A 26,610-nucleotide genomic window follows, 5' to 3' on the forward strand; every position below is an offset into this window, starting at 1 on the left:
GCTTTATCATTGTAGTGTTCGTTTCATCTTGACATCACACAGAGATGTATCACCTAAATCTAAAGGATGACGAAATAGTTTGTAATGTTATATCAAAGGCTGACCTAATGCTTGAAGTAAACAAGTATGCTCTCGCTCGTCTATTGGCTGACAAGTTCAAAGTCCCACCCCTTCTCCGCGGCTATTGGTCCGCTCGCCCGTCAGTCCTCACTCGGCTGATCATGGAGCGTCACTGTGGGGTTTTCCGGTCAGATTTACTCTCTCAGTGGACGGTGAAGAGACAAGAGAGCGAGATATAGCCGTTTGCACAGTAGTCGCACGCTGATAGAGGAACTACGGACTTTAGACTCTTAAGTCGCATTTATTTTTTCATCAAACTCTAGTCTAGACAGATAAAGAAAGAACGCATCGATACGGGAATTTGAAAAAACGACTAGCGGTTGCAGTAAACATCTCTCGCTAACCGAGAGTCCTCTTGCAGTCCTCTATTTTAGCCTCTTTAGAAAACAACCGGCTTGCCTTACTGTCGCTCACAGGTTGCTATCGGTGTATATCAGTTATTCTAACTCGTTAATTTTGCTATTTGTTCATTTTATTGGTGGACTTCTGGAAAAAAAAATGTCCAGCCTGCCTTCTGTCAGACCCGAGAAGGGCAGATCGGAAGTGGCATTACCTGGGCAACAGGGGCACGAGCGTCCTCAGACCGTCTACGTAATACTGGATTCAGCAGAATCTGTCAATCTCATCAGGTCAGTGTCACATCAACTAAACATTAATTAATTGATTTGCCTTTGCGTTCATTAGCTGTTGGATGGAACTAAACTTTACACTTGCGCATCAATTAAAAAAGTTAAAGGTCCGTAGAGGACGAAGAAGTCTGTCAACTGACGTGTTTCTTTATCAACATCATTTCTGATGATAACTAACAAAAATGTCATTCATTTTCATTCATTATATATCAGAGTTTGTTTACATAATGGCAGTGGTGTTGCTTTTTTAATGAAAAACCGTTACTATTATTTTCCTATACTAAAGGCTACTGTTTTGGAAAAGTCAATAATTAGAAGCACCATTCAATTTGATTCATTAATATTTTTGTGTACTATTATATTAAAAAAACAACAAAACAAACAAACAACAAAAATGTTCGACTTATTCAAGTTTCTGAGTATATGCATACTAAACAAATAATTATAGATCCAAATAATTATGAATAAAGAATTTTAATTCATTTCATTCGACCTGCAATGCTCAAAAACAGAAAACTGGAAAACGTTCACAAAATATTACAGATTTCACATATTAAATTATCCATCCATCCATCCATCCATCCATCCATCCATCCATCCATTCATCCATCTTTCTATTGATCGATCGATTGATGTCTATCTATCTATCTATCTATCTATCTATCCATCTATCCATCTATCTATCTATCTATCTATCTATCTATCTATCTATCTATCTATCTATCTATCTGTCTGTCTGTCTGTCTGTCTGTCTGTCTGTCTGTCTGTCTGTCTGTCTGTCTGTCTATCCATCCATCCATCTATCCATTTATATATCCATCTGTCACTCCATCTATCCATCTCAGAGAAGAATAACTTTTTTTTCAATCCATAAATTTTTGAGTGCCAGAGTGCAAATTTAGACCATTCTTTCATATTTTTTGCACACATAATTTTTATTTTTAGCAAATAAGAGGAACGTATGCACGTTTTTAAGTCAGATTTTTAAAATTCTGGTCTCTAGAACCTAAAATAATATTAACTTAATCAGATAACATAGAGGATAAATAATACAAATATAATTTATGTCCAAAATAAATACAAACCTTCAGCTCAGTGCCAAAGCTACATGGCCCAGAATGGCATTGGCCACCAAATTTGAAGGTCCATTTTAACAAATAAGCACAAAATATGTTTTTTAGAGTAGAAAAATCCTATTAAATTGTAAATCCTGGTGTGCCAGCAATAATCATCCGATTGCACACTTCTGTTGTTGGTAAATTAAATCATTTTACTCACCGTCTACATTCAATATACCTTTCCACCATATCTTAGATCCGGTATTTATTGGTTGAACTTCCTGACATTTTTAAAATCATGTCAAAAAAAAAAAGGCTAAAACAAAAACATGATTCTGGATATTTTAGCTTTAGAAAATCAACATGTTATGTAACTGTATGAAAATTATCTCAACATCCATGATTTTGCATTGTGTTAAGTTTCGTTTCAGTCAAACAAAAAAAAAACACCTGTTCTGAATTAATATGACATGATTTACTAATGTTTGTTGAAGCCACAAATGAAAATGCAACCCAAAGACTGCACGTGTGTGCTGTTTCCATGTATTTGAAACAGTTATGTTTGCTTAATTTAGCTAGACGAGATCTTGTCAATGATAAATAATATATCTGCTTGCTATAGAGTTGTCAAAACTATCACTATTTTCATACATATCTTCCTCAGAATTAATGGAGTTTTAGCTGACAATAATAAAAAATGTACTGTTGTGCTATACATTTGTGTAATGCAATATTGAAAATTCTGTAATTTACCCTCAAGATGTTTCAACAAAGCAGTAAATATTAGGATAAATCCTTTGTTTTAATCAGAAAATAAGACATTCTGACATTGTAGCATTGTTTATCTTTTATTTCTTTTAAAAATCAAAAATTGTCTACTTTTTAATGTTTGAATTGCCTTTTAATGCTATGAATTTTGTCCCTGTGGTATCGAATATCGATATTTTTCAAGGTATCGTATTGAAGTTAGAAATTTTCAGTATCATAAAAGCACTAACCTGCTATGATTGTTATATAATATTTTCAAGTTGCATTTTTATTTTAGTCTATTTATATATTTTCAGCCCATTATTTGTATAGACCTGTTTTGCTTTAAATCAAACCCGATACATACCAACTTTTATAATTTGCATTCCTGTTTTTGTCTCATGTGTTTTAAAATGATGTGCTTAAGTTTGAGAGTAAGCACTTAGGTTTATTCACTAAGGCCCATTTACTGTCAAAGCCATTTAGCAAGCCTCAGCCTTTAAAACAGCCTCCCTCCTCTCAACTCAGCCAAAAAAATTCCTCTGGAATGCCTGTCTGGGTTAGTTTGACCCACAAGAGCCGTTTTACCGGAGGCTTTGTTTTGCAGTTTCTGTTCAGAGCTTCAAATTTCACGGGATATGACTCAGCAAATCTACCCACACATTTTCCCTTTCGCTTTTTCCCCCATCCCTGTTTTCACTCTTCTTCCTCCCAAGTTCTTGCTTGCATTGACTGAATGTTTGCTGAGCTCACATGATTCTGCTTCTTTTGTACTAAATGGAATGTGTTTGTCAGAAAAAAAGCTTTTTTTTGGCTATTTCCCAGTTACCATAAAATAATGCTTTTTAATGTTTTACGTATCCCTTGTTGCATAACCTCCTTTCAAAGTCCAAGATTCTTTATTGTCACACTTACCATCACTGCGGGTAGTTGGGTTCAGTGCAGTAAAAATATTACATCAGTACCTTTGGTCAGTGTGATAGTAATGATGCTATAAATACAACTGGTAAAGTATGATTTTTAAGTTTAAATTCTGTGTTTACTGCTAGTAAACGGGTACATTGATAATAAAAATAAAGACAATTTTGCAGTGCAGAAATTATAGTAATAGAATTATACAATATAGTGTACAATACTGTAAATACAAAATAAGATACAATATAGTAAATTAATAGGGTCAGCTAAATAAAAAGAAAATGAACAGACATTTAAAAATACAGATATACACTCACCGGCCACTTTATTAGGTACACCTGTCCAACTGCTCTTTAACGCAAATCTCTAATCAGCCAATCAAATGGCGGCAACTCAACGCATTTAGGCATGTAGACATGGTCAAGGTGATCTGCTGCATTTCAAACCGAGCATCAGAATGGAGAAGAAAGGTGATTTAAGTGACTTTAAACGTGGCATGGTTGTTGGTGCCAGACAGGCTGGTTTGAGTATTTCAGAAAATCCTGGTCTAATTGGATTTTCACGCATAACTATCTTTGGGTACAGAGAATGGTCTGAAAAAAAGAGAAAATATCCAGTGAGCGGCAGTTCTGTGAGTGCCGGAGGTAAAAAAAATGGTCAGATTGGTTCGAGTTGATAAGAAGGCAACAGTAACTCAAATAAGCACTCGTTACAACTAAGAATGCAGAAGAGCATCTCTGAACGCACAACACGTCCAACCTTGAGGCGGATGAGCTACAGCAGCAGAAGACCACACCGGGTGCCACAGCCTACCTGAGTATCGTTGCTGACCATGTCTATCCCTTTATGACCCCAGTGTACTCATCTTCTGACGGCTACTTCCAGCAGGAAAATGCGCCATGTAATAAAGATCATCTCAGACTGGTTTCTTGAACATGGCCTCCACAGTCACCAGAACTCAATCAAATAGAGCCACTTTGGGATGTGCTGGAACAGGAGATTCACATCATAAATGTACAGCTGACAAATCTGCAACAACTGCGTGATGCTGTCAAGTCAATATGGAGCAAAATGTCTGAGGAATATTTCCAGTACCTTGTTGAATCTATGCCATAAAGAATTAAGGCAGTTCTAAAGGCAAAAGGGGGTCCAACCCGGTACTAGTAAGGTGTACCTAATAAATTGGCCGGTCAGTGTATATAAAAGAGTTGATGCCTTGACTCCCTCTGGCGGTAAGTGCTGATATTAGATTTTTTTCTATTAGATCTCTTAAAGTGTATTCGTTTTTTATCATTATGAACAGTCTGCCACTGTAATACTCGAAAAAATATTATGTACGTGAAAGGATAATATGTTGCATTAACCGTGTTTTTGTTGAACCTGAGGTGTTCCACAGCGTGTAAAGCTCTTTTGAGACCGGGAAGCACATACTACTACACTGAAGGCTTGGCTCATAAACATTAAAATGACTTACCAAGACAGCAAATCTGATTGGCTCAAGGGCAAGCGTAGGCGAGTGGGCGCTAGTTAGTTGGCCTATCAGCGAATAGTGGAGGCTTGGTCGATGAATATTAATATAGTTCTCTGACTGACAGCTCCATTCAAGTTACCAAGCAATGTCTCTGAGTGACCTTTTTAATATTCACAAGCTTAGCCTTCGTCGTAGTAGCTTTCGTAACTTCACCGGAGGATAGAGGAGCTTCGCGTGCTTGGAGTGGCACAAACATGGCCACCTAGTGAAACCAAAACACAAGCGAAACGGCGATGCTTTATGCACAATTCTCGCCTTTAAATGGTATACATGATCGTGACAGCTCCGCGTTAGTCCGGGATTTATATATGCCAACCGTGGAGGATGGCTTCACAAACCCGATTTACCGGAATAGTTTCGCTTGATAACGTTTGATCTGATTACATCACCTGGATTATTCCACTATCCAGAAGAGGCTTTAGGTAACGCTGTGCGATCAAGACATGCATTTACAGCTTTTGTGGATGTTATTTCACGCTTCATGCTCAGATTTGATGGTGTTTTAGTTCGTGTCAGCTTTCTGTTATAGCGACACACTGGTAAGATGGATGTGTCTCAATGCTTTGAGCTTCTGTTCCACCTAGACATCACTTTTAGGCATCAGTGGCACAAAAATGTGGTAGACATAGGGAGCTGACTAGTGTTTGCGCTTTTATGATAACTAAAGATTTTGTCATTGTCTTAAACTCCTAAAAACATATGTGTGTGACATATTAAGACACAAAGTAGGCTTGGTTACTCTTAGCAACTTTAAAAACCCTGTGTGTGTGTGTGTGTGTGTGTGTGTGTGTGTGTGTTTGTGACATCAGGACACAAATGTGTATGACATGGGTATTACATGGAGGTTTATGAATTATGGGAAGTATGAGCAGTCAACATTGCTAATTTTCCTATTTTTCAAAAGGCTAATAAATAATACAGAATTAGTTTTTTTCTTTTCATAAAGTAAAACTCCACACAATTTCCAGTAAGGGGTAGGTTTGGGGTAGGACAATAGAAAATACAGTATATGCACAGTATAAAAAAAACAGAAACCTATAGAATGTTCCTGCAGTTCACAAAAACAAACCTGTGTGTGTATGTGAAGTTTATTCATGTATTTGCTTAAGATTTGCATGTCTTTTATTATTATTTTTACTATTTTTTTATGATAGCATACAAATTTTGCATGGATAGAATTATTTTAAAGGGCACCTATATGGTTGGGTTCGATAGACTTCATGACATCATCACGATGCCCCGCCCCTGTCGCAGCAGCAACCCATGTGTGAAAACTACACACTTAGGCCCCGCTTACACTAATATGTCTTATTTTTAAAATGGCATTTTAGAACGAAAATGATCCACGTCCACACTGGCGTTTCATCTAGCATTGAACGGCTCTCCGTCCATACTATACCGCTGAAAACGCACTTCACGTGACCGCACACACACACACACACACACACAGGCATGTGCTGCAGCATACACGCACGTCTGAGCTCCAGGCAGTCAGCAGGTGCTTTGAGCACAAACCTCAGAGAGCAGTGCACTTCGGACAGTTTATCAAGGATGTACCGCTGGATCGCAACTCACTATAGTTGTTAAACTTGATATTTAATTCATCTTTTCTCTTTCTAACAACTCTTTTGTCTTTTGAGTCTATCAGGTAACGTGTCAAAGCATCAGTGAACTGCTTCAATCTTTTGCTTTCACGATTGTACTTAATAATTTTAGCGAAAACCTCAGATAGTGTTGGCTGGTTCCTGTTGGTTGTGCAACTTTTTTACTAAGTTTGTCGACGCCATTAAAACGACATCGATCACTCTGCACATTCATGCCGTGGAAGAAGTGATTGACAGGTGGTAATTTGTGTGTAACTTCTCTTTATTTATTTATGATTTGGTTATGGGTAAAACAAAGACCATGCGGGTCAGGTAGTTGAAACTGTAGGCTACAAATAAATAATTTGTCATTAATTAATTAATTATAAATAATTAATTCACCGCTGCCTATGACTACGATGCCATCGTCCATCGGGATGTTTCGCATTAGACATCATAGGATGCCAAAATGGTCGTCATCGCCTAACCCTAGGCATCAATGATGAAAATCAAATTTTGTAAGCTCTTTGAACAGAACTGTCTGTATGTATAGTGTGTCCACAGTAATGGAGTGATATAAACCCAACAAGTCTCTTTTTTTTTATTTTCTGACGTTAAAATTGGATCCAAATCAATGACATGTATACACGTCAACAATTTTTTTGCAAATACACTGGGATTAAAACATCTGTTCTAACTCTCTGTGATTTTTATAAGTTGTAAGCTTAAAACGTGTGTGTGTGTGTGTGTGTGTGTGTGTGTGTGTGTGTGTGTGTGTGTGTGTGTGTGTGTGTGTGTGTGTGTGTGTGTACACGTGTGTGTACGTATTGCAAACAGCATTTGTGTGAGACTCATAATTTCATAGAGGCTTGAAGAAACTCCGCCACAAATACATGAAATAAACTTACTTTTTGCATTTTGGCATTAATAAGATTTTAGCTTCAAAGTATCTGTCTCTCTCACTTTGCTGTTTATCTGACGTAATGCATGATGAGAGGCAGACACGCACATGGGAACGGTGGGCGGGAAGAAGCAGCTCATTTGCATTTAAAGCCACATGCTGCAAAAACAGCTACAATGTACTCAAGACGTCAAAATGGGCAGATTCTGGAGGCTATTATATATAATCTGATGAGTATTTTGAGCTGAAACTTTACAGACACTTTCTGGATACATCAAAGGCTTATCTTACATCTTGTAAAAGGGGTAAAATAGGTTCCCTTTAATGTATGTGTGCTCCCCCCACCCCCCAACCTCCTGTGATTTAAATATGAAGCATATTTATGTATTTGCTTAAGATTTGCATTTCTTACATTTATTATGATCCATTCATGCCAAAGGGTATATGCGTCTTAATGTATGTGTGTATTTTCCCCCCGTGATTTATATAATACATAATATTTGGAATAAGGAACTGAGTTCAGTGACTGACATGCTTATTCACTCCAGGATTTAATATTACACCGCTCCTCTTCACGGTCTCTGCATCAACATGTCAGATTATGGGAAATGTTTGTCCACGCTGACAGTGTTTGACGTCCTTTTGTTCTTTCTTTCTTTCACAGCGTTGAGCCTCTTCTTCCTGAGTCTGGGATTGTGGCCGATATCGAGGTGGAAAGCGTTTTCTCCGCCGATTCGGACGCTTTTTACGAACTGAAGAGTCAGCCTATTACGCCAAGGTGAGTTTGGATATTACAGCATGTAATGATCTGATGATAAATATGTTTCCTGTTTGTATCTGTACTGACGGCTGCAGATTTACACTGGCCGCTCTCCAGATATGCTTATGCGAGAACCGCAATCGTACCTGATTTACTTCCTACACACTCTTTGTTTTAAGATGACTAAGTTTATGGTCAGGTTTTGCAGCATGTTCATGATTTTTTTATTTGTTGTCTGCTTTTCTTACTTGGATTTTTTTTGTCTTATTTCCAGTCTAAGGTATTTGTAGAGTCTTAAAATGTCTTTAATTTCAAAAGCTAAATTTTAGGCCTTAAAAAGTCTGAAATCTACTGAAATATCATGCTGTAGGTCTTAAATCTTTTTTTTAACAGGTCTTAATTTTCCTTTGTTTAATCTGGCCATTAACACCCATATTATCACCAACAATCCATCTCAATAAAACTTTTGTTTTAAAAATAGCATTTTTGCCATAATGTTATTACTTTCCTTACAGTAACATTTGTTTAAAAGTTCTCTATTTATTTACTGCTGAGGATCCTGACCTGCCCTATATATTTTTTATTATAGAATTATTATTATTGTATTATTAAATGTATTAAATTATAATCATTTGGTAGTAGGGCAAATAAAAATCTTTTCCAACTCAAATATTCACAAAAAAATCCTTAGCATTTAGCCTTTTATAAGTCTAAAATTTCATTTATAATGGTCTTAAAAACTTGTTAAAACCTGCAGAAACCCTGTAGTCCAAATATCTGAAAATTCTTAAAGGGTCACGATACACCAAAACACATTTTTTGAGCTGTTGACAGTCGTATATGTGTCCCACACTGCTAAAAACACTATTAGGACACCTATATTTCACTAAAAAGTGTAAATTGGTTGTTTTTGCATTATTTCAAGCAAATTCGTACTTCCGGTTTGAAACGAATTTTTGAAGCTGCGTCACGGTCATGACATAATAGCGTTGTATTCCAGCGTGCAGACTGGACATCTGAGCCAGAGTGTGTCTTATTAAGTCTTACAGTCTGATGCATTAATGCATGAGTAAGGCTTGGTTCAAACCAATCAGCGCGCTCTATTGTGCAACTTCATTAATATTCATTACTGTCACAGTGTTTAGACGACACTCACACCACGTTGTATTGGCAAAACAAGCGTGAAGTGTTGCTTTTATACTTTGCTGCAGTTAAGTTTCGTTTTCATTTTCTCTCTGTGAGAGCTCAGAGTCACGTGTGGATTAACAGTGTACGCGACGCTCGACAACAATAACTTACGTGTCTAAGGAGGAACATTGTTTACCTGAGAGCTGTTCTCATCTGCAAACGCTGAGATCCGGATTCGCTTGTAGTATTCTCTTCATAAAGACGCGGCTCTAGTTGCTGGTGATTGTCCTGTCTCTACAGATTTGGTAAGTGAGCGACCAGTGCTCTTTGTTTATTCAGTTTGTTCGTATCGAACTAAGTTAACCGTTACACCGAGTGTAAACATGTTAGCACCACAACCAAACTTTAACCTCGTGTAGGGTTTTCACCGCATTTAGTGACCGGAATAACACACGCGGCTTTCTGACGCTACCTGCCGTGTGCATCTAAGTTTTCGGGAAATGCTGAGTTTTTTTTCTCTCATTCGCTGTGTGGTTTTAAACATTGCATGAAAAATACACGCTTAGAGCCATTTAATAATTTGGCAAATAATTCAACTACAGATGTCCATGTAGGTTAAACACCATCACTTTCTACTGTGTGTGTGTGTGTGTGTGTATTTTGACTCTGAAACTCGCACGTGCCCAAATAGACACTCCCACACCATCCCACTTTTCTTCCTCCAACACTCCCCACTAAACAGCTGGACACGCCCACTTTTCTGACTTTTTCCAAAGTAGAGGTGTGAAAACACCCTGCTGAAACGAGGGGGTTTCATGGCCCTTTAAATCAAGAATCATTTTCTAGACAAGCAAAAAATATTGTCTTGCTTTCAGAAATAATAATTGAACAATAATAAATAAATATACGGTAATAATCTTAATGATAAATAGCAGAAATTATAATTATATTAATGCAAAAAATAAGCGAGTTTTTCCTTTAAAAAAAGTAAAATAATTTGCAAATAGGGTAAGCAAAATAATCTTATGTCAAAAAGAAGAACAAGATTATTTTACTTACCCTATTGGCAGATTATTAAGCTTGTTTTAAGGACAAAAACTACACATTTTGACATATTATTTATTAAAACAAAACAATATGTTTTGCTTGTCTAGAAAATGCTTCTTGATTTACAAATTTTTGAATATTTGGACTAGAAACAAGACAGAAAATCAAAGTAAGAAAAGCATATTTTGCAGTGTGTAATCAGCATTTCCCTCTTGGGCATTTACCGGCAGTTCTGTATTTCTGAATTGTTGAAATGATCTACATTCTTCTTGTTTGTTTATACTCATCGCTCGGTTGCTTTTCGGTTGTTTCGTTTGAAATTGTACACCAGAGATGTTTTTTCTGCATTGAGGCAGGTCAGTGCATGCTGTTCTAAAGGTGGGTAGACGGGGCGTTGAATTTCTGTCAAACTTCCCGGTCGGGTGTCTGTTTCCAGGGACTTCCCAGTGATTCAGCATAAAACTAAACACCTAGATCAACCCTAGTAGCCATTTCCACAGCTCTGCTTTGAATAATAATAATAATAAATTGATTATGGAGGAATATGTTTTAGGATAGTCTGTCAGATACATCAAGGTTTTTGTAAAGGCTTCGAAGAATTGCGTAGCCGAGTGTTTTTTTAAGATAAATCAATTATTTCAAAGGTCACACGCTGCTGTATCCCACAGTCTCTGAGCTCTTATCTGCCTGACATAGTAATCTTTGGATTTGCTCGATGCTAACAGTGAGTTTAAGGCAGCATGGTCTCGGCTGCTTGTTTTGTGTTCACACTGGGACTTCCCACAATGACTCATCAGAATCAAAACAAGCCTGTGTGAAGGGAATGTGAAGGCCAAATTGTTGGAAATGCAAGACTATATAGAGAGGTTTGATTTGTTTTGCAGTGTACGCTTTAAGAAATGCTGGGTAACAAATAAACAAATTAAGTTAACTTGACTTTTACAAATCAAGTGGATTGAACATATAATTGAAGTTTTCCTAAAAATGATCCAAGAATTGTGTTGTTTATTTCTGAATAAATGTGTTTATATTTATATTATAAACACTGTTACTTTGAACTCTCTTGTTGTTAAAGGTAAGGTTAGAGTGTTTTGAGCCAATTTAAGGTTCAAAATAAGACATTTATAAATAAAAGTTCAGTCAGTGAGAAAAACAGTATGTAGTTTACTGAGCTCGCAAAACTGCTAGCCTGACGTCCCGATGCTATGATGTTTTCCAGTCGGCTACCAAAAATGAATACACCCTACCCGTCGGACTTTATGGGAGGAAAAATATAGCCTATTTCAGTGCTATTTCAGTTTTTTGAATGATATTAAATACAAGAAATATTTATGGTTCGTCAAAAATATACAGCTAAAGTCAGGATTATTAGCCCCCTTTCAGTTTTATTTTTTAATTTTTTAAACATATTTCCCTAATTATGTTTAACAGAGCAAGGACATTTTCACAGTATGTCTGATAATATTTTTTCTTCTGGAGAAAGTCTTATTTGTTTTATTTCGGCTAGAATAAGAGCAGTAAAATAAGCGTAATCTAGAGGCCTTTGCCTTTCATATAAGCCACTTCTGATACCAAATAATCAACTAGAAGTCAAGTTATTATTTGTTGTTCCTAAAACTTGGAAGAGCGACAAGACTTTTGTCAGGTAGTGTATGTACATTTTTTAAGTGATGTTTTGAGAGTAGCTGTTCTCACGACGTCTTAAATCGATCTCTGTCTTCTATCAGCGAACTCTCTGCCCTGTGTTTCAGAAATAGCTTGTGGTAATATGATTACAGCACGGGGGTGTAGCGTGGTACTCTAAGCTGATTTACCTTCTCATGGTCTGCCCTGTAGTGGCTCTCTGACCTCTGCTGACCCCGTGACCCCAGCCGGCTCCGTGATGACGTCACGAGTGTTGATGCGGCAGGAGCTGATGCGACAGCAGGCTCAGGACCAAGAGAGGCGAGAGGCTCAGAAACAGGCCTCCAGTGCTCAGCAGCGCCTCACTGATAGCACCCCTGCCATCTCTGTTGCATCCAACCTGCCAGCAAAGCCCACCCAGGTGCCTGTGGAAGTGCTGAAGGTATGACCAAATCCTAAATCTGCAGTTATATTACTGTCTTTTCATGGGCAATTCCGACAATATTTTATTTTTTAAATGTCTTTGTGTGATCTGTTTCATGCCCTGAGAAAAGATTTTTAGGCGGAAATTATTTGGCAATATTACCAATAAATTGGGTAAAACTTTACAATAAATGTGTATTAGTTAATGTTTGTTAATGCATTTACTAACATGAACAAACAATGAACAATACGTTTATTACAGTAATTATTCATGCTTGTTAATGTTAGTTAATGAAAATATAGTTGTTCATTGTTAGTTCAAGTTAACTCGCAGTGCATTTGCTTATGTTAACATGCATGAATTTGGATTTTAATCATGCATTAGTAAATGTTGAACTATGATTGATCACGTACTGTTTATAATTAGTTCATATTACTAAATGCATGAACTAATGAAACCTTATTGTAAAGTGTGACCATACATTGATCTCCTTTGATTACAAGCAATGCTGAAATTCTTGTTATTTTGTTGCCAATTTCCATCTTTAGTTTCCATGCACCTTGTGTAGTGATATCCCATCACCATTTTCAAAACAAACAAAAAAAAGTCATATAATTATTTCAAATTTTAAAATATATATATATATTGTTTACAGGATATATTTAATTAAAAACTAAATAAATTACATTGTATAAATGTAAAGAATAAGTTAAAAATACTTTATTTTTGTAACATATGCCACATAAAACAAAAAAACTGAATAAATTGCAAATTCATTCTCATTCAGTAGGCGGCACTTGTGTAACTGCAGGAATAATGAATTTTTTTAATTAGTTTTGTAAATAACCCTTTGACTAACCCTAAGTAGGCATGTTGACATACTTAACATAGGGGCATGGGTTGCCCCATGGTGCTTAGGGACAACATGTCAACAGTTGCCCCTAAGTTCAACTGTTGACATGTTGTCAAACTGTTGAGCATGTTTTTACTGTTTAAAATAATGACTGTTAAAGTTGTTTAATGAATGATTTACAAAATCAAACAAACATCCTGTAGCACGACTACTCTTGATTTTGGTGTTATTGTTAAAAATAAACAAGAAAACACGTTAAATGTGAATATGAAATATTTTATGGCATTATGGTGTTTTAGGATTCAAAAATGTTTTGTTTTGAATATTTTTTTAATAAATTTGTCTTACACTTCATATTTTCAGATTTTTCATACTTTATGTATTAAGTCTGACATATCAACCGTTTGAAAAAATGCATTGTGTGTGTTAATTAGTGACATTAGGAGTTAAGAAATGCAATCCAACCATTTTTTTATTGGTGGGGTAGTTAAAGGGATAAAGCAGCTGCGCTGGTATATTTAACCTGCATCGTACAGTTGAAATCGGAGTTATTAAAACCCCTTTGAAATTAGTTTTTTTTTTTTTTATATTTCCCCAATGATGTCTAACAGACCAAGGAAATTTTTACAGTATGTCTAATAATATTATTTCCTCTGGAGAAAGTCTTATTTTTTAAAAGTTTTATTTCCACTAGAATAAAAGAAATTTTTACATTTGTTATAAAACTATTTTATGGTCAAAATTATTACCCCTTTTATTATCAGCCGCTATTTTTTTTTTGATAGTCTACAGAACAAACCATCATTAAACAATAACTTGCCTAATTACCCTAACCTGCCTAGTTAGCCTAATTAACCCAGTTAACCCTTTAAATGTCACTTTAAACTGTATAGAAATGTCTTAAAAATATCTAGTCAAATATTATTTATTGTCATCATGGCAAAAATCAAATAAATCAGTTATTAGAAATAAGTTATTAAAACTATTATGTTTAGAAATGTGTTAAAAAAACTGCTCTCTATTAAACAGAAATTAGGGGAAAAATAAACAGGGAGCTAATAATTCCGGGGGGCTTATAATTATGAATTCAACTGTATGAAGATTAACTAAAGAGAAATATTGAACCTTTTCTGAAGACGGTGGTTTATTCTTATATATACTTCAATAAACCTCCCACCTTAAATTCAGTATTTAGGATTCTTCTTCCAGTATTTCTAGTTTCAGTAAAAGTGAGCTGCTCTTTCCCAACTTTACCAAACATAAGATTCAATAAACAAATGCAAAAGTGCATTGAATAAATCAAGCCTGTGAATAGCTAATTAAATATGGATGCTTACTTAAGCTTTAGATTTGCATTTAGAAATAAAATAAAAAAAATCTAATCCTCATTTCCGGCTGATCAACCCGTGTATTTGTAAATATAAAATAGTTTGTGCCATTAAATGCCTTTTATTTAATTACTGTTGTCTGATTTCTGGCCAGACATAAAAATATGACAAATTTGCATATATGATGATTTGCCTTTAGAGCAAAAAAATAAAATCACATTTTTGGCTGATCGATCAATGCATATAAAATTATTTGTAGCATTAAACGCCATTAATTTCATTACTGTTGATTTCTGGCCACTTGTATACAAAAATATATGATGAATTTGCTTAATTAAGTGCTGTTTACTTTATTAGAGTTTTCTTGTGGTTGAATTTCAGGTTCAGACTCACTTGGAAAATCCAACTAAGTACCACATCCAGCAGGCTCAGAGGCAGCAAGTCAAGCAATACCTGTCTCACACCCTGGGCAATAAAATAGCCAGTCAGACACTGGCAACGTCGACCCCACCACAGCCCTCATCCGCCCCTGAGCTGGCACCTGCCGCCAGTAGCACTCCTAGCAGCCCGCTTGCTGTGCTCAGCCTGGGGTCCAACAAAGAAGAGGTACGAACTCAATCCACATGACATATTTCCAATATAGCATGTATTAGAATAAAATAGGCAGCAATGGGACAGATTTCTCAACAATATACAGTACACATTTTATGATTAGGGGCCAGTAGGAATTTCATTAAAAATGATTTAAATTGATCAGAAATTACAGTGATTACAAAAAATATGATCGACTATGTGTGTATCTAATGTGATAAATCTATTTCTAATAAATGTATTTACTTTATTCACCAAGGAAATCAAAAACAAAATGTATTAATTAGCACAACTGTTTTCAACATTGATGATAATAATAAATGTTTTGTGCACACTATATCATCATATTAGAATGACTTCTGGAGAATTGTGTGATTATTCTTATTATCACTGAAATAAATGTGTTATTTAGTCAGAATTTCACAACATTATAACTTGAGCATTAAAAACAAAATCAAAAACTATCTTTGAATGGTAGTGTATTTTTAATGACATAATCTCCAAGTTATGTCATTTTAATAGTACTAAATGATGGCAATAAAGTCTGACTGTAAAGATAAGAGTCCTTGAGTCGATGGCATAACAAAAAGATGACCCATTTACACAATCACTGCCTGCATAACGTAATGCACTGTGATCTGGCCTACTTTCTCACGCATAGTAGATAACCTTAACCACCATTGCTCTGTTGTTATTTCTTCCACCAAAACCCACTGCCATGATTTTCTGGTTGGTAGGGTATTCTGATTTATAGGTTTTTGTATGGCTTCAGTTCAATCATCAGCGTAACTACTGTGGGGGTATTTGCAGTGGTATATTCTGCCTAACAAAAGTCATGTTTTTTTATATATTTTGTTTGTGCATTTGGGAGACATGCTAATTTTAGGTTTCATTCATTAATTTTCCTTCAGCTTAGTCCCTTATTTATCAGAGGGTCACCACAGTGCAATGAACCGCCAACTATTCCAGCATGTTTTACGCAGTGGATGCCCTTTCTGCTGCAACCAGTACTGGGAAAAACCCACACACTCTCGTATTCAAACACACTCATACACTAAGGCCAGTTTGTTTACCCAATTCACCTATAGCGCATGACATGATTTTGCACTGTGGGGGAAACCACAGCACCCAGAGGAAACCCACGCCAACACGAGGAGAACTCCACACAGAAACGTCAACTGGTCCAGCCGGGACTCAATCCAGTGACCTTCTAGCTGTGATGCGACAGCGCTAACCACTGAGCCATAATTTTAGGTTTCTGGATTCAAAGTGAATGCACAATATTTATTTTAGGAACTGTACTTTTCGTTTGATTGTGAGATTCTTTTAAAAATGACGTTTACTAGGGGTGTCAAAATTAACTGTTTCTTCGGTGCACCACGGTGCAGATGCAGACAATTCGGTATTGGTTCAGTAATAATCATAACCGGTTATTGTGTACTGATGTCATTTATCTCATATGCGATATGGCGAGCGTGAGTATTTACAACGCTTGAACTACTTAAAACTCAGAAACTGCTTAATTTCACTGCGTGTGTGTTTGCTGTATCAGTGATTGAGAGAATGAAAGTACTCCATTTCTCTCTTTCTCTCTCTCTCTCGCTCTCTCTCTCAATTAAATAAAAAAATTGCTTTATCGGCTTGACAAATGTTATTGCCAAAGCAGTTCTAAAGTTTACCTAAAAATAAGAGAAAATAGTACACATAAAATAAAAAACACTGCAAACAGTAGTAGTAGTAAAAAAAAGATATATACATATAATAATTAAATAAAAATATAAATAATAAATCTGATTATTTTTATTATTATTCATTATATCACATTATTTTTCAACATATATTATTATTCAGTATATCATAGTATTATTCAATGTATATTATTATTATTCGATTTATTACGTTGTAATTCAATATATCACATTATTATTCAATATATCATATCTTTCATATCATATTATTCATTTATAACAATAAAAATAATAATAAATCAGAATAAACTTGACATTTAACTTAGCAATTAACATTTTAGGATGAAACGGTAATACAAAACAATAATGATCAGTATATTTACAATGATTCACTTAAAATTATCTAGGTGTGCGTGCATGCGTGTGCGTGCGTGTGTGCAGGCGCATCACTGGTGTTTTTATTGCTCTGCCTTCTCTTTTTGTGACATGCATTAAGGTATTGGGACGCTTGAAGGACACAGTCATTTTTTTTCCCCCTAGTAAATATTGAAGCTGTGTTTTTTTTGTCTAACTAGGTGAATTATGGGTAAATGTTCTGTATTTTGGTCTCTCTCTCTCTCTCTCTCTCTCTCTCTCTCTCTTTCTCTCTCTCTCTCTCTCTCTCTCTCTCTATACTAATATGCTAGCTTACTTTCAACTGCAAAATTATAACTTTGCTGCTGTAGCTAATTCCAATGAAGACATTACCATAGATTTGAGCACTTATTCAAAATACCGTGTCTCAGATCTGAAAGAGATCTATCTTAGTTAGATAACAGAATTCATTATCATTCATTTTTATATTCCATATGTGATGCAGGTTATGTGAGAAATCAGAGTTTAGTATTGTGTTGTCAAACAATGCTGCGTTTACAGCATAAGTTTTCATTCTCCCGTTCATACTTTAGCCAGCTTAGTTTGCAACTCATAGTCTGTGCATTTCACATGCTTACAAAACTACACTAACTAGTAATTATTGTCCTAATAATCTCAACTCTTAAGCCCTTTAGAGTACGCTAGACAACTAATTAAGTGTTTGGCTCTGAGACTCGGGAAAAAGATCCGTTTGAAGAATGCGCCTCGCGTTTGCTAAATACAATAGCGCGCTTTGTCAGGTCTGCGTGAAAGTCGGCCAGACTCTCTCAGGCTCTTTGCTTTTGGTACCACATTGTGCTGGTAAATATCACACTCGCGGCTCAATGACCCCAGCACACTTTGCACTTTGTGTGGGCTTGGCTATTAAAGCCTCTCAGTCCCCTATTTCTGCTGTTAATATCACTGAAGGAGCGTTCTCAATCAAAAACACTGGCTGGACACAACATCCTTGCGATGAAATGCACGCTAGCTAAGGTTGGAGACTTTGAATGGGATGTCTGTGTATTTCTCATCTTCATGTGGCCGGTGTGTCACTCTGGAAACTGCTGTGTAGTGTGTTATTTAAACATTCATCTGCCTAGTGACTCACCAGGAACTCACACTTTTAAAGCTGCTTTTGTGTGTGTGCCGTAGCGAATCATTTTCTACAAGTCCAGCTAAGCCGTTCGTTCTCTGTCTTTGCATATGCACAGATCGAAGACGTCATCGATGACATCATCAGCCTGGAGTCGAGTTTAAACGATGAATTTATGACGCTGATCGACTCGGGTTTGCAGCTTCCCAGCACGGTATGTAGCAACATCCGCAATTCTTTTGAGGATCAATTGAGCAATGCAAAAGATTTTGCCAACGATTTCTTAAGAACTTGTTAAGGAACGTTGGTTGAACTTTGTTTTGCATGGCATTTTGGAGCATGCATATGTGTTGGTTTGTTTTTTCTACATCCACCTGTTTTTTCTACGATTTGTGTTTGGTTTGCTTGGAAGGGATAGTTCACCCAAAGCTGAAAATTCAGTAATCATTTACTCCTATTTCACAAACCTTTTGACTTGATTTCTTTTATTAAACACCAAAGAAGATATTTTAAAGAATACTGGCAACTTGTAACTATTGACTTCCATAGTATTTATTTTTTCTACTAAGAAAATCAGTGGATACATACTTTCAGCTTTCTTCGAAATGTTTTCCTTAGTGTTTAAAAGAATAAAGAATCTCCTAAAGGTTTGAAATCACTTGAGGGAGTGTTAAAAAGTGAGGTGAACTATGCCTTTAACTCACCATTGTGTAATTAAAAAAGTCACAATTAACTTTTTATAATCAGAAGTATGGCTGCACCATATTGGAAAAATCTGATTTATTTTTATGCGCTTAATATTGTGATATTTTTACGGTATTGTGATATGAACTATATTTAGGTACAGGAATTAAATTACCCCAATGCAAAAAAATGCTCTTCTTACTTTTTTGTCCCATTTCCAGTTCAAATATTAAGAAATTCTTAGAACAAGTAAAATAAGTTTTTACCTAGTGAGGCAAGTGAAGTAATCTAGTTTTTGCTTTGAAATGTTGATATTACAAATAGGAACATGACCAAAATTCTTAGTAAGATTCATTTTTTTTTTTGATAAATCAAAAATCCAAAATTTCATATAAATATAGCGATTAAACACAATTCTGAGGCTCCTGGTCAACTATAATTCACTCAACTTGGGTGGCACGATATTGGAAAAATCTAACATTGCAATATTTATATTCTACGATATATACTGCGATATGAAAACAATTTCACTAGATAAGTTGAGTAACTATTTGCAAATTTATCATTTTAAAATGTATCATTTTAGATTGATTGGAATGATTCCGTATAGGAGTGCACAAAATATAATAAACAATCTACAAGCATAGAGAAATTCAATAAAGAAAAATATACAAATTAAATTAATATTGTTTTATTGTTTTCAGAGGAGTCAAACTGTATTCAGTTATACAGTAATTAAACAATCTAATGTAAAATAGTGCTGGGAGATTTGGAAAAACTGTAATCTCGATAATTATTTTCCACATTGAACGATAACTATATACAGTTGAAGTCAGAATTATAAGCCCCCTTTACAATTTTTTCTTCTTTTTTAGATATTTCCCAAATGATGTTTAACAGAGCAAGGAAATTTGTAAGATGTATGTCTGATAATATTTTTTCTTCTGGAAAAAAGTCTTATTTGTTTAATTTCTGCTAGAATAAAAGCAGTAATTAATTTTTTAAACACCATTTTAAGGACAAAATTATTAGCCTCTTTAAGCTATATTTTTTCTCAATAGTCTACAAAACAAACCATCTTTACACAATAACTTGCCTTATTACCCTAAACTGAATAATTAACCTAATTAACCTAGTTAAGCCTTTACATGTCACTTTAATCTGTATAGAAGTGTCTTGAAAAATATCTAGTCAAATATTATTTACAGTCATCATGGCAAAGATAAAATAAATCCATATTAGAAATGAGTTATTAAAACTATTATGTGTAGAAATGTGCTGAAAAAATCTCTACATTAAACAGAAATTGGGGGAAAAATAAACAAGCGATCTAATGATTCAGGGGGGCTAATAATTGTGACTTCACCTGTTTATTTCGACATAAGTTGTTAATGCTTTCAGATTTAGAAGAGTACCCCAAGAATAACTGAAGCCACAAAAATCAGTAAATCAGTTCCAGTAAATGGCATAACATATTTTAGGCCAATAAATTTTCAGTGTCCGAAAATTCAGTAAATCTCTAATACCGACACACTTCTAGATTCCCATTGTTGCACAATTCTGCTGTGTGATTGGCTCGTAGATCAATTTTAAGTAAAAGGAAGTCCAGAGCTTATCATTGTTATTGACATAAATTTTATCACAATTCGATATAATATCGTTTATCAGCCCAGCCCTACTGCATAGTCTTCGTTGGATAAACAATTCAATAAAATTAAACATTATTAATATATCAAAGTTACAGTTTCTTACACCTGAATGCTTTTAAAACTCTCACACAGTCACAGGCCTCAAAAAACATGTGAAATGATGACTTATAATCCAGACTCAACATTGCGTATTCTAGCGATGTGACTATTGCGAATGATCACGTTGCGATATCGATGCTAAAACAAAATAATGTTCAGGAGTTGCAGGATGGTGCAGTGCGTTTTAGGGTTGTTGCGATTCCATTAATTAATCTTACCATACTATACCAGCTGAAGTATCACGATACTAAGTAGTATTGCGATACTGTCATTCATAACTCAAAATATTAAAAAATTTGTCAGATTTTTTATGTTTTAAAAAGCCTACTTGAATTTAATTAATAATTCCCTTAAGGACAAAAAGTATTATTTGCACCTCACTTCATCTAAAATGTATTTATTATTATTTTATTCTTTTTGTTTATTTTGTAGATGAATAAAGAAACAAATTATACCGAATAAAATTAGTTTCAAAAGTGCATTCTTTTTAACAAAATTAGCCTGTATGAAGTGCTCAAAAATAGTTTCAATGTTTCCTGTTGCTATTTTTTTATTTTTTTTATTGTCTCATTGAGTAACAATCCAAAGTAATTTAAAATTTAGTGACTTTTCCCACATGCAACTTAATCTATTGTAGATAAACCATTAATGACGATATTACCGTTTACAAACTACAGTAGCACCGCCAGTATTTTGAAGTCACAGTATCCCAATACTACTATAGTACCGGTAAACTGTGCAACCCTAGTGGGTAGCACGTTCGCCTCACAGCAAGAAGGTCGCTGGTTCGAGCCTCAGCAGGGTCAGAAGGAATTTCTGTGTGGAGTTTGCATGTTTTCCTCGTGTTCGCGTGGGTTTCTTCCGGGTGCTCCGGTTTCCCTCACAAGTCCAAAGACATGTGGTACAGTTGAATTGGAAGGCTAAATTGTTTGTTGTGTATGTGTGTCAATGAGTATGCATGGATGTTTCCCACTCATGGGTTGCAGCTGGAAAGGCATCCACTGCGTAAAACGTGCTGGATGAGTTGGCTATTCATTCCACTGTGACAACCTCAGATTAATAAAGGGACTAAGCTGAAAAGAAAATGAATGAATAAAAATATCTAAATAAAATGTAAATCAATAAATCTAAGTGACAAATCCCATTTTGATTCTTTCTTTCTCTCTCTCTATTTTTTTTTCATTTCTGTGGCGAAGCTTCCATAATTGCCGGTAATTAATTGAAGCCCACAGTTCTGCCTTAGTCTTTCACAAGCTAATTTGTCTCCAAGCGAATCCTGCCCTGACAAGCCATTGCTTTGGAAATATAATTTCGGTTTTCAAATCAGTAATTTTCAGTCGAGTCCGGGAGCTCAGGTTGAGGCTGTTATGTAATCCGTCGTGATTAAAGGTTAACTCAGTGTATTGTCAGTTTAGTGTTTTGCATTCAGGACGTTTGGGTTGAATGTGGGCTTGAAACACTGGAAGCAAATATAAACTTCTGACACATGGCTCACAATGGGTGGGGTTGGAGTGACTGAGAGCTGCCGCACTCACAGATGCATGCCCACTGAACGTGTGTGTGTGTGTGTGTGTGTGCTCACAGGCTGTAGCAAGCGTTCGCCTTTTTTAATTCTCCAAGAGATATTTCCCCATTTTTAAACGTTTTTTTTTTAACGGAGAGACACAGAAAGAGGAAGCACTTGGGTGTGTAAGAGACGATGAGGATTCTGGTTTTACTGCCGGAGAATGAAAAGAAAAAAGGCAAGATTGAGGTAAATCGAGTGCATTTTAACTTCTTGCGCTTTCATTTTCTGCTGGAGATGGTAGGGTTGGGATTTAGTTACTTGCATTAGAGGCAGCATGATGTGTATAAATAACCGTAGCATGTTGTGAACGTTCTAATGGAACTGTTTGAGCGTATGCTTGTTTAGAAGAGCTGATTCAGAAGAGGAATGAATGGATTTTATGCAAATCCCATACAGGTATCAGCTGTTTGTTTTGCTCGAATGAGAAGTCATCTTTCAGGCTTGCTCTGTTTTATCAGGACGGCTGAAATGTTTGCTGGTAGCTCTGCCTGTTTGAAACTTCACACATGCGTATGGAATTTCGGTCAGCGGTTTAATAATTGTAAACATTTCTGACACATCGGTTAAGAGTTATTAGTTTTAGTTCACTTATAAAACAAGAGCAAAGCTGTTTTTTGTGGTTATGCGCTCTGTTTATAAGCTTTTAACGAAGGAAATGTTACAAATTTAAAAATTTACCCTCCGAATTTCTTCTTATTGATTGTTTTTTTGCATCTATAATCATCATTTCCTTGTTGAATTGGATCACTTCAGCAGCGCACATGCACACACAGCCGTTTGTCCATTGTGAAAGATGTCCCCCCTCAGATATGAAGGCTCATGTTTGTGGTTATCTTCTAAACTGAATGAATGTTATCCACCCTCCGCACCATGTGTTAATGTGGGGTCCTCGGACTAGATAATGCAGTAGGCGGGGTCATGCTATAACACATTGTGATTGGTTTTTAACAGCTGCCAGTCTCAGGGAACCTCCTGGATGTGTACAGCAGTCAGGGCATGGCGGCGCCCACCATCACCGTCAGCAACTCCTGCCCCGCAGACCTGCAGAATGTCAAGAGAGAAATGAGCGGTCTGTAGCTCTTCATTTCGCTCTGCTTCTTCTTCCTCATTTGTCTGTCACCCGTCCTTCATGAGTCAATCTGACTGTATCAGCAGAGTTATACACACCACATTTGCCATTTCCCAGTTTCACAGCAGTTCCCAGTTCATGCACAGACACTAGCGATGTTTCATCCACCTATTTTTATGTGCGTTTTGGAATATACCATAAAAGAAATGCTTGATATAAACACAAAGATGCATACATTTTGAACATGAAAATAATAAACATATGCGCATAACTGAGTAGGATAAGCATTTTAATTCATCTGCATAAACTACAGTAAAAACACTTTTACTGAAATTCCAGTATGCACATTAAAAAATGGAGCTGTTGCATTATTTGCAAATATTTTGTGCAATATTCCAGTTTTGCGCATACAATTAATTTGATCTTTGGATGGAAACATAGCTAATGTTAGAATACAGTCATAACTCCGTATGATTCATTAGTGTATCAGTGTTTATTCATGCTTTTGCAGAACTTGTGACTAATTAAAAGACTCAGTGGTGTTCAGTTACTATAATGCATGCAATAAAAATAAGATCAAGGTTTCAGTAGCACATGTAAAACATTAGCATCGATTTACGAGTTTTATTATTAGATTTTATTGATCGGAGAGTAGGTATGGTTTGTGAATCGTATGTAGTTAATTTAAAGGTGAAATCTGAAATCACCTGTTAGTTGGTTCCAGTATTATTTTTAGTCTTTAAACACCTTTGTAGTTTAATTAGTGTTTGAAATAAAGTTTTTACTTTTAGAATTTTTGATTTCATTTTAGAAGTATTAAAAGCTTTAGTAATAATGTTACATAGACTCACCGGCCACTTTATTAGGTACCCCTTACTAGTACCGATACAAGGCAGGAGGGATCCATGCTTTCATGTTGTTAATGCCAAATTTTGACCCTACCGTCTGAATGTCAGAGCAGGAATCGAGACTCATCAGACCAGGCAACGTTTTTCCAATCGTCTATTGTCCAATTTTTTGTGAGCCTGTGCGAATTGTGGCCTCAGTTTCCTGTTGTTAGCTGTTTTTTTGCACCCGTTGTAGTCTTCGCTGCTGTAGCCCATCTGCCTCAAGGTTGGATGTGTTGTGCATTCAGAGATGCGCTTCTGCATCCCTCGGTTGTAACGAGTGGTAATTTGAGTTACTGTTGCCTTTATCATCTCAAACCGGTCTGGCCATTCTCCTCTGACCTCTGGCATCAACAAGGCATTCACGCTCACAGAACTGCCACTCACTGTATATTTTTTCCACCTGCTGTGGTCTTCTGCTGCTGTAGCCTAGCTTTTTCAGACCATTCTCTGTAAACCCTAGAGATGGCTGTGTGTGAAAATCCCAGTAGATCAGCAGAAATACTCAGACCAGCCCGTCTGGCACCAACAACCATGCCATGTTCAAAGTCACTTAAATCACCTTTTTGATTGTCTTGACCATGTCTACATGCCTAAATTGCTGCCATGTGATTCGTTGATCAGAAATGTGTGTTAACAAGCAGTTGGACAGGTGTACCTTATAAATGGCCGGTGAGTTTTTATCTAAATAAATAATAAATGCTTATGTGTAGCATTACTAATGTATCCTGTGTTACTAAAACTTTGAATAATATTAATATTAGAACATAAATTCTACAAGTAAAAATCTGAACTTTATATATAAAATAACAAAAAAAAATTAATAATACAAAAATATATATGTAAGTGTATTTAATGTTTGATGCTGTGCTTCTATTTTAGTTATGACTTTTTAACATTCTGTAAGGCGTTTACAGATGAAAAATAGCCATTCTTGGCTAATTCTGGCACATTTTACAGTGATGTTTATTAATGTGCATTGACCCTGCAAACAAATAAACTAAACTAAACAATATATATATATTGTTTATATATACTATATATATCTTATATTAAAATACTATGTATTATGATAAGTGAAAAGCTTAGGTGCAGGCTTCAGACAGTACAAAATACAGACATTGCAACTAGCTGAAATAAAATATGTTCATGTTTGTTTATATATATATATAATATATATATTATAATTTATATAAAAAATGTTTTATGGTTTTATTCTCAATATTATTTCTACTGAAAATCCCACATATTAATTAGTCTAATTGCATAACTTGCCCTCAGCTAGTGGTGTGACATTTGGGTGGGTGTGGCCATCCTTTCGTTCGACCAATAGCAGATGATGAAAGTGTTTTTGCCAGTTCTCTGTGGTGATGCCAGTGACAAACAAATCCATTAAAATAAATTTCTTTATTTGTTCTTATTCATTTACAGATGCTGAGGCAAAAGCTATTATGAAGGAGAGGCAGAAGAAAGACAACCATAACCTGAGTGAGTTTTGATTTCTTGCAGATTTGACCTGCAGTTTTATCTCTGAGATATGCCATCACTTTCTGCACGTAACAACCCTTAAGATTAATGGTCCTTTCTAGAGTACAAGGAAGTAAATTACCTTTCTGTTTATCTGAAACATCTTGCCTTTCTTGTCGTTCTTATCCACTTAAAGAATGCCAGTTTTTATGTGTGTGTGTGTGTGTGTGTTTTTCTGTAGTTGAGAGAAGAAGAAGGTTCAACATTAATGACCGCATTAAGGAACTTGGAGCTCTGATTCCAAAGTCCTCTGACCCGTTAGTATCACTGCTGTCTTTCTCACTTCTCTCTGGTTTTCAGCTCTGATTAGATCAGTTCAACTGTAAGGACACTTAAAAAAAGAAAGTCTGCACAATATATCGTTTCAGCATTGATTATCGCAATTTGATCATTCAAAATAGTCACATCGCAAGATATGCAATGTTGATTCTGGATTTTAATTGATCAATTGCATTTGTTTTTGAGGCCTGTGACTGTTTTATGATTTTAAAAACATCCAGGCATTAGAAATTGTACCGTTTGTAGCTTTAATAATGGTGAATTTGATTGATTGAATTATGTTTATTATTCAATTACTGTACCTGAAAACATCTTTTTCTTGATTGTATAAATCTTTGCTTATAGATTGTTTATTAGATTTTTAGTTACACTCTCCTACAGAATCATCCCAATCAATCTAAAGTTATCAATTCTTTCCAAATGACATTATCGAA

At 35.6% G+C, this 26,610-nt stretch overlaps 1 protein-coding gene across 3 annotated transcripts in view; it reads left to right on the forward strand.

Annotated features, from left to right (window-relative positions):
- Positions 1 to 249: 249 nt before the first annotated feature.
- The window catches only part of tfe3a (transcription factor binding to IGHM enhancer 3a), a 39,009-nt gene continuing 12,648 nt past the window's right edge, over positions 250 to 26,610 (forward strand). The window contains 8 exon segments of one of the 3 annotated variants that reach the window (NM_131848.2): positions 250 to 749; positions 8,149 to 8,262; positions 12,256 to 12,484; positions 15,029 to 15,253; positions 18,534 to 18,629; positions 23,366 to 23,483; positions 25,802 to 25,858; positions 26,079 to 26,154. In NM_131848.2, coding sequence (NP_571923.2) covers positions 619 to 749; positions 8,149 to 8,262; positions 12,256 to 12,484; positions 15,029 to 15,253; positions 18,534 to 18,629; positions 23,366 to 23,483; positions 25,802 to 25,858; positions 26,079 to 26,154 — 1,046 coding nt within the window. In that variant the 5' untranslated portion in view covers positions 250 to 618. 3 annotated transcript variants of the gene reach the window in all.

The sequence above is a fragment of the Danio rerio genome, chromosome 8, assembly GCF_049306965.1.
Source record: "Danio rerio strain Tuebingen ecotype United States chromosome 8, GRCz12tu, whole genome shotgun sequence".
Taxonomy (NCBI): domain Eukaryota; kingdom Metazoa; phylum Chordata; class Actinopteri; order Cypriniformes; family Danionidae; genus Danio; species Danio rerio.